The following is a 12,417-nucleotide window of genomic DNA, read 5'->3' as shown; positions in this document are numbered from 1 at the left end:
TTCATTTACAACTTCTCAAATATTAATGATGGTTTATTTTCGCTTTTCATTTCAAACATGTCTGACACTTAAATTTTTTTCATCAAAATTTAATATTTTTTGAGTGAATCATTTGATTTCTAAGCAAACAGTGAAAATGGCTGTGAAATGTCCTAACGCCAAGAATGACATCATAAAATGTATTTTTAAAATAATTTTCACCAAATTGCAAAATCCCAAACTAATTCATGACTATAAGAATTGAGCTACTTATTAAAGCAACTGATTATTATTATTATATATATTTTTATTATAAAAAAATCAAATGAGGTATGATCTATTCAATAAAACTGTCCAATATATTAATATATATTTAAATTAAACTGCAATGACTTATTAATATTCACTTGGATAGGCTAGAGTGGGCAGCTTGCTCTTGAATAAAGGGGATACCACAAGCTGTGGCATTTTCAGTTTGTCTCATTGTCTACTCTGAATTTGAGTGCTTTTATTATTACTGTGGATTTATAAACACTACTCTTAAAATTTTATTTTATGGATATTTAATTACATCTCACCTCAGTTTTTTTATTATTGCAAATTAGTTTGCTTGTTGAATTAATCATTGCAGGTATTAAACACGCAGATGTTTTGTATTGTATTTATTGCTTAACGAACAAAAGTCAGTTTAAACTTGTGCAGAGTTTATTTTGTTTAACGTCCTGGCTAAAGCCGGAGATACGATGACTCAGTACAACCTGTGATCCCTTGCAAAATTTTGCTAGATGTTGTGAACGTCTGGTGTAACATTTTGATTAGTTGGGACCAGATTGTTTTATTGTTTATGATAATTACAAATTAATTATAATGTATTGTTTACTATAATTAAAAAAAAACAGCTGTTTTTGACACACAGTGATAAACAAATATGCCAGTTGATACGTTGTGTTACTGGAGAGCGCTCTGTTCTTTTCAAGGAAAATGCATACAGCCTATATAAATGCATTATCTTCTTTGCCTTTGGAGAGAAATGACACAATTAAATGAAATTTGATGTGCTGCCAAAAACCTAAACATTGTGACACATAATCACCGAGGGCCAGTCTTACACAATGAACATCCCTCAGTAACTCAGTAAAATCCAGTTGAATAATAATTGTTTTAGCCTTAAACAGTACCTTGGACACAAAGTTTCAATTAATTAAGTTGTTATCTCGTGTATATGAACTGTCAGTTTGCCACAAGTGTGCAACATTTTAGCTTTGTAATTTTTCTACAAGTGCTTCATATCACTGAGAGACCTCGGTTTATTTATGTGTAAATTTGGAGTGACTCAGTGACTCAGAAGCAGAACTTCTAGTATGGCAGTTTGCGTACTAATGATGTGAACAGTTACTGTTGTGTATCATTAAGCTGTATTAAATGCCATATTTAGACAATGGGAGGTTGCTGTAGTAAGCAATGGACTAGCAGAGGGTCAGAAGCGTCATTGTTTTGTATTGAAATTCAGATGTTTGGTTCTTCTGTAATTGTATTGTTGTTGTTGCTGTGTGGATGCTCGTTATTGTAAGGTCTGTGTATGAATATACTATGTGCGACTGGCTCAGTTGCATTATGTCTACACTGTGTTGTGTGCAAGTGTTTTCATAAATTAGCCACCAGTTTTGTTGTAGAGACCCACCTTTTAGCACATCCCAGCACACCCACTCACTTCACCAGATGCACCTTGTTTAGTTCTCTCACCTTTGATTGGGTGTGGTGCTTGTCCTTGATTGCACTCACCTGTCACACATTATATGTCACACAGTATATAAGGACTGCATTCACTTTTGGCTCACTCTTTCCACACTTCCACACGGGGCGGCAGCTGAGGTGAGGTTCTGTTTGGGTTTTTATTTTATGTAATGTTAAGGTAATGAGTAACTTGAATCTCTGTTTTCTTTCAGCATTGGCAGTCCATGTGTGTCTTTGTTTCCTTCCTTTTTTGCCTTATTTATTTGAGAATAAAAGGAGTACCCTGAAAATAATTCTGCATTAGATGGCTGCTTTTCTTATTCTAACCGGATGAGCCCATGACGCTGATTGCTTCAGCCCTGAACCTTCCTCCCTTCAAAACATGGTCCTCCGAGCCGGAGAGGTATTAGCATCATGGATACACAGCAGCCATCTAGAAAATCCAGTCGTGATAGTAGACCTCCTGCCTACCTGCAACAGTATGAAGTTCAGTACCCTGGAGCTAGAAGAGCTACATGTGAGACAGAGAGCCAAACTGAATGCCAGCACAGTGATAAAGACACACATGGGCTGCAGGATCCTGTCGGAGAGTCAGAAAGACCACCAGAGACATCCCTTGTTCCTTTACCCACCACCCAAGATGAGGTCATGAGGGAACTCCTAACGACCATGAGGGAGATTAAGCAATTTATGATTCAATCATCTCCTTCCCATTCTTGTAGCTCCAGATCTTCCATTCGCACAGTCTCATCAGATGGAATCAAAGCTTCTGTATGCAGTTTACGAGCCAGTCTTCAAACACATCAACAACCTGAGCAGCTCCCAGTAACTGATACAGCAACCTGTCAATCACCAATCCAGCCCCCGCAGATTAGCCGTCAGTCTGGCTTAGTTACAGCTGCCAGCCCTCCTTTACCTAATTCAACAATACTAGATGCTGCTATCCCTTCAACTGGTTTGCCTAGACCAGTCCTTGCTACAGAAGAGGAGACTCCCTTTGATTTCCTGGCCTTATCACGGCAGGATCCCGAGCAGATCTCATGCGTTCAACCTGCTGTTCCTTTAGCTGAAGACCCTGTTCAACCTCTCATTCGCATATCTGACCACAAGCATTGCCCTCCTCTAGAGCAGCAACCAGCTACATCCAATACCTCATATGAACAGAAACCTTTGATATCTGGTACTGCTAGCTCGGGTCACTCCTCTAGCACGAGAACACATGTATATAAGCTTGAAGGTCCTTCATTTCCAGACCTTAGTAGAGAAGACGAAATGCAATACAGGATGTTACGGATGGCCCTTACAAACCTTCTTGATCCTCATGAGACAGAGCACTTCAAATATCATGTCCTTCTTGATCACCTCAAAGTAGACCAAGCTAAACGATTAGCTCTTGCCTTTTCCTACGCTCCTGACCCATACACTCAAGCCATCAAAGCCCTTGATGAGCGTTATGGGCAACCAAGACAGCTGGCATTGAAAGAGCTAAAGAATATACTGGAACTGCCTCCTATCAGAGCAGGTGATGGTCAGAGCCTTGATAATTTTGCTCTTCGAGTACAGGCTTTAGTTGGGTTGCTTAGCACTATGGGAGAACAAGGACGTGCGGAACTAGACTGTGGCTCCCATGTCGATCGCTTGTTAGTGAAGTTGCCTGCAGAGCATTTCAGTCGCTTCAAACGGCATGTTTACAGGGAACAGGGAGAAATGACGTATACCTTGCCTTTGTTCTCATCTTGGTTGCAAATGGAATGCAGGTGTCAACCAAAGAAGGCCAGTCCTGTTCCATCTTTCAACCAGACACGACCTGCCCGTAAGTACGCTTCTCCACTTACAACAATATTACATGAAGCAAATACATCTGATGATTCTGTACATGCAACACAGCCGATCATGACAACTAAGGCTACATGTGCATATTGCTGCTCACCAGAACATCACATTAGTAAGTGTCCTGGGTTTATTCAGAAGACAAAGGATGAGAAAACAAACTGGATAAAAGTAAACAAATGGTGTTGGCGTTGTGCTAGGAATCATCAGGCCGCAAAGTGTGACCTGAAGAAAGCATGTGCCACCTGTATGGGACTACATCTCCAGATCCTATGCGATGTAAATAAGAGATCTAAAACTGACACTCATCCTGTAGTGAGGACGCTATACTTTGATAGACCTAGTGATTGTCCTAGTGTCCTTTTAAAGGTCGTGAAAGTGCTCCTGCGAAATGGCAAAAGAACCCTTGAAACATATGCAGTACTTGACGATGGCTCCCAGCGTACCATTCTTCTGACATCAGCTGCACAGCATCTCAACCTAACTGGGGAAGCAGAGAGATTATCACTTGGAACGGTCCGTCAAGAAGTTGAAACTATTCAAGGTTCTTCCGTAAGTTTCAAAATCTCACCCATCGCACACCCAGAGAAAACCTACACAATTACTAATGCCTTCACTGCAAATCACCTAGCACTTTCAGACCACACCTACCCTGTATCATCTCTCCAACGGAGATACAAGCATCTTCAAGGTATCCCATTACCCATTATTAATAAAGCAGTGCCACTCCTGCTCATAGGCTCAGATCATACTCACCTCATCACGCCTACTGCTCCATTGAGACAGGGACCATATGGGTCTCCTGCAGGAGTTAAAACCCAATTAGGATGGACACTTCAAGGCCCGATCACAGATTTTCATCCCCAGAGCAGTACAGAGCACGTGCAATGTTTGTTCACATCTCTCAGTTCATCTGCAGATGTACTGCGTTATCATGTTGAGAAGCTATGGCAACTAGACACTTTACCTGAATACAGTGAGAAATCTGTGATCCGATCTAAGCAAGATCAACTGGCACTGGAACTCCTTGAACAGGCCACAGAAAGGGTTGAGATCAATGGTGTTAATCGCTACGCCACTCCTCTTCTTCGGATGGCAAACTTTCCTCCTTTGAATGTCCCTCCAAATGTAGTCATGTCTAGACTCCGCAACACTGAGGCTCGGTTAGCTAAAGATCCTGGCAAAGCCATGTCTTACAAGGATCAGATTTTGAAATTGGAGCAAGCAGGCTATATAGTCAAACTTAGCCCAGAGGAGATGCACAATAGCAAAGAAACCTGGTATATCCCTCATCATATGACAAGTCACAACAATAAAGATCGCATAGTCTTTGACTGCTCTTTCACATTTCAAGGTCAGTGTCTCAATAAGTACCTATTGCCAGGACCAATCCTAGGCCCAACACTTCTTGGTGTTTTGTTGCGTTTTAGGCAACATTCAGTAGCAATAAGTGGCGACATCAAAGGCATGTTTCACCAAGTCCGTCTTCTGCCTCCTGATAAACCACTCCTCCGATTCCTGTGGCGTGACATGAACAAAGCAGCTCCCCCTTCAGTGTATGAGTGGCAGGTACTCCCCTTTGGCACGACCTGCAGCCCTTGTTGTGCAATCTATGCACTGCAGAAACATGTGAAGGAATATCAATCTGACAAAGATGTGCAGTCTTCAGTAATGCAGTGTTTCTATGTTGATAACTGCTTGCAGAGTTTTCCATCAGCAGAGTTAGCTCGAACACTCCTAGACAAATTAAGAAACCATCTATCAGAAGGAGGCTTCGACCTTCGCCAGTGGGCCAGCAATAATCCTGTTGTGATTAGCCATCTACCATCTGAGGTAAGAACGGCAAGTAATGAACTTTGCCTGACTGAAGACAAGCCATCTGGCCCACATGAACGCACATTAGGATTATTGTGGAATTGTGAGACTGATTTGTTTGCCTATAAATACAGAACTTTAGCCTCACACCCCACCACAATGCGTCGTATCTATGCAGTACTTGCTCGTCTGTATGACCCATTAGGCTACTTACTCCCATTCACAACACGCGCCAAAACCTTGGTGCAAGAGCTATGGAGAAAAGAGAGAGATTGGGACGACCCTTCCCTTCCACACGACCTCTTAGAGGCATGGAAGTCCTGGGAAGAAGAACTTTGTTATCTCCCACAAATTGCCATCCCACGTTGCTATACTTCTAAGGAAATGGATGTTTCTACCACAGTTCGAGACATTCATATCTTCTGTGACGCTTCAGAGCGAGCATATGGTGCTGTCGCGTATTTGAGATCAGATGATCTTGAAGGCCATATAGAACTGAGTTTCTTGTTAGCTCGCTCACGTGTTGCTCCTAAACGGCATTTAACAATACCCAGACTGGAGCTATGCGCAGCCCTACTAGGCGCACGCCTCAGTGAGCTCATACAAACAGAACTCACCTTACCAGTCAGGACTACCACCCTTTGGTCTGACTCGACAACTGTACTTCACTGGCTTCAGTCAGATTCCTGCCGTTTCAAGGTATTCGTAGGAGCCAGAGTCTCAGAAATTCAAAACCTCACAAACAGTCAAGACTGGAGATACATCAATTCAGCCACAAATCCTGCTGATGATGTTATGAGAGGTAAATCCCTGAAAGAGTTCCTTAGCCCAAACAGGTGGACTGAGGGTCCCTCGTTTCTGCATGAACCTCCAAATAACTGGCCTACAGGTACAGATCTCCATCCTGATGATGATCAGACTGAGTTAAAGAAATCCTACTTTTTTGGTATTGTCAGTATACCCTCCCATACATACACACCCAGCTTCAGGACGTATCAAGAGCTATTGGATTTCACGGCTCATTCACTCTCCAACCAAAAGGGTAACATTCCTTCTGCAGCTGATTATCAAACAGCAGAACAAGAAATCCTTCGTCAGGCACAACTGGACAGTTTCGGTGAAGATTTAGCCCGTTTACAGTCAGACAAACCCCTCTCATCTGACAGCCGTCTATTGTGTTTGTCACCAGTGTTGTGCAGGAATTCTGGACTTATCCATGTTGGAGGCCGACTACGGCAAAGCCCAGACTTGGAATTGAATGTCATTCACCCTATAGTACTTGATCCTGCTCATCCAGTGACCAAACTGATCATACAAAATTATGATGACAAACTGCATCATGCTGGTTCAGAAAGACTTTTTGCTGAACTACGTCGGAAATTCTGGATTCTCAGAGGAAGGGAAGCCGTACGCAGGCATCGGTATAGCTGCGTCGCATGTCAGAAATGGAGAGCACAGCCCATCATTCCAAAAATGTCAGACTTGCCTGCTGCTCGTCTTAGGTTATTCAAACCACCTTTCTACTCCACTGGAATAGACTGCTTTGGACCATACAAGGTCAAGACAGGCCGCAGATCGGAGAAAAGGTGGGGAATAATATTCAAATGTCTCACCACTCGGTGTATACATCTTGACCTCCTAAACAGTATGGATACAGACTCCTTCCTCATGGCCCTCCAACGATTCATTTCTCGACGAGGAACACCCCTGGAAATTATATGTGATCAAGGAACTAACTTCAAAGGAGGAGATAAGGAACTACGGGCAGCTTTTAACAACCTTGCTCCGACTCTACAGCCGGTCCTGATGACTAAAAGAATCCATTTCAAATTCAATCCCTCGCATGCACCCCATTTCGGTGGAGCCTGGGAGAGGGAGATACGTTCTGTGAAGAATGCTCTGAAGAGAACCATTGGTGCACAGATGGTCACTGAAGAGGTCTTAAGAACAGTCCTAATTGAGATTGAAGGCATTCTTAACTCAAAACCCCTAGGCTATGTATCCTCAGACATTGCGGACATTGACCCCGTAACCCCAAACCTTCTCCTTATGGGCCGTCATGATTCATCACTCCCCCTGGTATCCTATTCTGATTCTGACCTCCTAGGCCGACGACGATGGCGACATGCACAAATATTGGCAGATCACTTCTGGCGACACTTCATAAGAGACTATCTACCATCCCTCCAAAGAAGACCCAAATGGCAGAAGGGAAAACCAGATCTCACATTGAACTCTGTCGTCATGATTATGGATTCACACCTTCCACGAGCCCTTTGGCCTGTAGGAAGAGTGACGCGCTTGCTGAAAAGCCCAGATGACCACATCAGAACTGTGGAGGTCTTAGTACAGGATAAAACCTATATCCGCCCTGTCTCCTGTCTGATCCCCCTGCCCTCGCTTCCTAACGAAGACTGATCCTGATCATATCAACATATTTCTCACTAGAAATATGGGGGCGGCTGTTGTAGAGACCCACCTTTTAGCACATCCCAGCACACCCACTCACTTCACCAGATGCACCTTGTTTAGTTCTCTCACCTTTGATTGGGTGTGGTGCTTGTCCTTGATTGCACTCACCTGTCACACATTATATGTCACACAGTATATAAGGACTGCATTCACTTTTGGCTCACTCTTTCCGCACTTCCACACGGGGCGGCAGCTGAGGTGAGGTTCTGTTTGGGTTTTTATTTTATGTAATGTTAAGGTAATGAGTAACTTGAATCTCTGTTTTCTTTCAGCATTGGCAGTCCATGTGTGTCTTTGTTTCCTTCCTTTTTTGCCTTATTTATTTGAGAATAAAAGGAGTACCCTGAAAATAATTCTGCATTAGATGGCTGCTTTTCTTATTCTAACCGGATGAGCCCATGACGCTGATTGCTTCAGCCCTGAACCTTCCTCCCTTCAAAACAAGTTTCAGCAATGAAAAGATGCAATCCTCTGGGCCTTTCTGAAAGTTTACTGGGTGCTTGCTGAAGTGTTTTGCCATCTTATCACCTCATGCTGTTTAACTGCTTCCAAGATTTTGCTCCTTTGTTTGTGAATGCATTGTTTCTAAATCAATTTGATTTGCAAAACACATAACAATAAAGACTCCATGTCCATAAAGAAACTGGTTAGAAAGTTCGACCCCACTGTTTCAAAATTAAGTTCCTTATTGAGCATGCAAACACAATTAAGTCACAATATAAGGTTCATAACAAATGAAAGCAAAAATAAGATCAATCTCAAAAAGTGGTAAAGTCTTTAGTAACGTGAAAATATTGTTAAAAATTAAAGTTTTACTATTTTAACATTGCTGGGGGTTTCTGTGTTACCTTTTATGTCTTTCTGTGATAAGTTTTTTAATATTAGCCTCTGGTTCACTAGATTGGGATGAAAAGGATTTTCAGTTCTCTTTGCATCAGTAGGAATCTGCTTTTGTGATAATTCCATTGTATTAGAAGTCTTTAGGCCATCATTGTGCGCGCGTGTGTGTGTGTGTGTGTGTGTGTAGGTGTGTGTGTGTGTATATGTGTGTGTTGGCGGTTCTCTTATGTTTGCATCAGTACAATTTGTTCATACAGTATTCAAGAAAAACACATGTATTATAAATATGGAGTTCCAACATATTCTATGTGGAATCCACAGATGATGAATATTTTCATCAAAAATCATTTTTGGTAAGGGCTATATTTTTTTATTTTGCAACTTTATACACAACTTTAATTTTAGGAAGGGAAAAAAATCTGGTGTGAAATGATGACCTAATAGTAAATTGGATGTACTGTAAAAAATAAAAAATAAAAATGTTGGTGTAGTAGTAATAGTAGTTGTAGTAGCATTAAAATTACAAGTTAATTCCAGAGATGTGAAAATTTCAAGTTAAAAGATGTTAACATGAGTTATTTTAAGAATTAGCTGCCAATCAATCAATCTTACAGCTTTTAGCAGCTCAAATTCAAGTTAAACAAGAGATTTTATTGTCCAAAACTTTAGCATGCAGATTTTCTGAATGTGCTTTAATCTTGCTGCTAAAAGCCAAAAAATGTCTCAAACTGCATGTCTGAAGACATCTGAGAAAACATGAACTGAGCCGTGATGGACAGATACTCATATACATGATAATTTGCTGCAGTCCGTGGTGTTCATTCCTGCAGTGCAGCCTGAGAACAGACTTCCTCCCTGTTTTGCAAGCAATGGCATGCACAGTGCTGATGCCATAGTAGGTACGTTTTTGGGAAGATGAGCTTCAACAGTGTGATGTGATGTGAGACAACAACCATCAAGCTGTTTTGGGGAAACACTTGCAGACTTCACGCTTTCATGGCAATTAGTGTGCTTTTGGTTTTGAGGATACTTTTTACTTTCTGCTATATAATCAATTTGTTTCTTAGAGTTTAAGATTTGGAAATGCTCTGTGGGTTAAAAACAAGTCAGAAAGGTGTCGTGTCAGACTTATAAAAGGCCATGCAGATGGGAATCTAGTGAACACAACACACCTGTAGGCAGAGATGAGCCCTGGGCTTGTTGCGCTTGTGGGTCCTTTCACCTGCCAATGCAAGAACATTCTGTGCTCTGGTGCAGCCTGTTTGAAAGGAGCTGCGGGCTGCCTTTGTCAACTGTGGTGTTGACTGTGATGTGTGTGTATGTGTGTGAACTGCATCAGTCTACATCAGCCTCATGGCGCTGTCTGCTCAGCACCATGGAGCTGTGACAGCTAACATGTGCATGGCTGAAAAAACACAACATTACACCTTGTAAAAAAGTAGAGCCAGTGTATGTCCTTAGAAGCTGTGTTTGTAATACCCAACATGTGTATGTGTTTGTGTGTGTTGTAGTCCCATCAACTAAGCTCATTCAAATAAATTTTAGCTTATTTAACAGAGAGTAAATGATAAGTGCTTTAATTACGCAATTTTGCTTTCCAGAAATCCACTTTAATGGACCTGGAAGAGCTCCCGTATCATAAACCAAGTCATAAAGACAAAATGAAAGATGTGCGATATTTAGCCATATCGATGACAACAATGTAAACGTGCTTATCTTAGTGAAAGAACAATTAGTTTTCAGTGTTTGCTTCGTTTTTCTCACCTGTACCAATCTAATCCTCTGTCATAGTTTCTGTCGAAAAAGTGCGGCTCTGTTCCAAGTGCGCGCACATCTGGATGTATCCGGATGAACTCCAACACCGCCCTGGTTCCTCCTTTCTTTACACCGACTATTAGCGCGTTGGGCAGCTTCTTGTTCCCATATTTTTGCGCAACACTCATGTTTTTCAACTTCGCGTCAGTCCAGTGACTGTCAGAAGAGGGGGCTTTACTTTGTTCGCGGAGATCGCTTGCTCCTCGCTGGGCAGCAGACTCATCCAGTGTGGACCTGGCTTTCAGCAAAGCGCAGTGGTCCAATTTTCCAAGAAGTTTCTTCCCTCCTGCGTTCTTGCCTGGCGGACACCGTTTCCCCTCGTAGCCCTGATTTGTCATGATTGTGCCGCGACAAAAAATGATATTATAGCATAAATAGGTGCAAGACAGTGACACGGTGAATATGAAGGCGAATCTGGCGCTGAATCTGTTCGCAGATGAAAGGAACCTATGTGCCATGTCTCCATGGGTTCAAAGTCCTGCATGATTTTCCATGGAGCTTGCCTCCTCTGTTGGTCTGCGGTCGGAGTCCGGTAGTAATGTGGGTTCCAAAGTCAGACAGGCTGGCATATGAGGATAGGGGTGGTTTCTTGGAGGCATCAGCTGCGCACAAGTCGTGTTATTTCTTTTCATAGGCTGCTCAGCCGAATATGATCACAGCAGAGAGAGAAAAAATGGGTCACTCCTTTAAACAACTTGTTCTTAAGTAGTTTGAAGAGAGTCATTTGGATCAATTACTGATGGCACTGTCTCGAAACGTATACCGAAGGAATTCGACGCCCATCATTACCCTCCTTCTCTTTTTCTCTTGTGTCAATTGTGTGAGAGAAGAAAAAGTCCAAGGCGTCCTCGGTGTCTCTGAAACTCTTTGTAGCGCGAGCGTTCTGCTTGCCTTCGTGGGGATTGTGATGCCTCTCCCTTTCATAATGAAGTTGTGAAGATATATGCACTTAGACTACCAGGTATAAATATTTAATCAACCCTCTGACGTCATGCACAAGATCATAATTCTATATACGTTTATCTTTTAAAGGAACATCCCAAATATTTCAGGCAGGGGAACATTTCAACGTGGGTTTCATTATAAGTGCGTGCAAAAGGTAAACTGTGGTTGAGCCTATTGAAACTTGAGCCCATGATGACGTGTAGCTTCATAATATCTTGCAAATCTGCCCTAAAAGTTTGACACTAAGCAACTTGCGAAAAATATTTTATATAATATGTGGAACATTTAGGCGAGGAAAAAAGAGTTAGAGGAAATTAAAAAGTGATGAAGATGGGTGGGAAAGACTTGTTGCAGCCATGGTGACTCACAAAGTTAATTTCATGAAATTATTTTGTGTGCTGCTTAAATCTGGGTTATATTTTTGTGCTCTTTCTTTTCACCACCCCATCCTAGGCAGCACACACCACATACTGTGTGGAATAATGCAGCCATAGCCCCCTTCCATTTGCCAGATCTGGATGACAAACAAGCTGTAGCAATTTTCTTGTTACCCAAAAATGAACCAAATAAACTGAAACTTAATCTATTCTGGGCCCGAATTAATGTGTATGGTGGCTCAGATCTCTTAGAGCCAGCACTTTGACTTTAAAGCTGTTCTCAGCTGCTTCTAAAGCCATAAAGTAAGTTTCCTGTTGTGCGTTACAAATTTAACTTCTATTTTAAGCAAAATGACTAATCAAGGTTGAGTGGAATTCTCTACATGTCGAGTGTTTTTTGTACGCACACCTGAACATTAGATCACGTTTCCTCAGTGTCGCTACAATAAAAAACTGGATGTGGGGTGGAATGCAAAGATATTTGTCTCTTTCAGTGTCATGGTCAAAGTTTGTTTAAATATGTAGGAGTGGATAGATTTCTAAAGCAAAAATATCAATGTAATATATTACTATTCTGTTTGCGTCTCCAGCCTTGTGCAGATGCATCCCT

The 12,417-nt window shown here is 41.8% G+C and overlaps 2 protein-coding genes across 3 annotated transcripts in view; one reads left to right on the top strand and one right to left on the bottom strand.

The window, feature by feature from the left end:
- The window catches only part of hs3st2 (heparan sulfate (glucosamine) 3-O-sulfotransferase 2), a 39,765-nt gene extending 28,368 nt beyond the window's left edge, over positions 1-11,397 (bottom strand). Inside the window, exon 1 of the mRNA XM_026164498.1 lies at positions 10,435-11,397. Coding sequence (XP_026020283.1) covers positions 10,435-10,943 — 509 coding nt within the window. The 5' untranslated portion in view covers positions 10,944-11,397. The remainder of the gene's footprint in view (positions 1-10,434) is intronic.
- On the top strand, positions 1,388-8,516 carry LOC113020478 (uncharacterized). Of its 2 annotated transcripts, none has more exons than XM_026164497.1 (2): positions 1,388-3,526; positions 3,913-3,970. In XM_026164497.1, the coding sequence occupies exons 1-2, from the start codon at positions 2,128-2,130 to the stop codon at positions 3,951-3,953; spliced, it is 1,440 nt and encodes a 479-aa protein (XP_026020282.1). In that variant the 5' UTR covers positions 1,388-2,127; the 3' UTR covers positions 3,954-3,970. The 2 variants fall into 2 exon arrangements, with proteins under 2 accessions (XP_026020282.1, XP_026020281.1); XM_026164496.1 differs by having other exon boundaries at positions 1,836-1,851; positions 1,926-8,516.
- Positions 11,398-12,417: the final 1,020 nt, after the last annotated feature.

The sequence above is a fragment of the Astatotilapia calliptera genome, chromosome 4, assembly GCF_900246225.1.
Source record: "Astatotilapia calliptera chromosome 4, fAstCal1.2, whole genome shotgun sequence".
In the NCBI taxonomy this organism is placed as follows: domain Eukaryota; kingdom Metazoa; phylum Chordata; class Actinopteri; order Cichliformes; family Cichlidae; genus Astatotilapia; species Astatotilapia calliptera.
This window is presented reverse-complemented; position numbering and strand designations above follow the sequence as displayed.

Excerpts from the sequence above, each read along its gene's own strand:
- LOC113020478 (XM_026164496.1), top strand. The coding sequence starts at position 2,128 with ATGGATACACAGCAGCCATCTAGAAAATCCAGTCGTGATAGTAGACCT.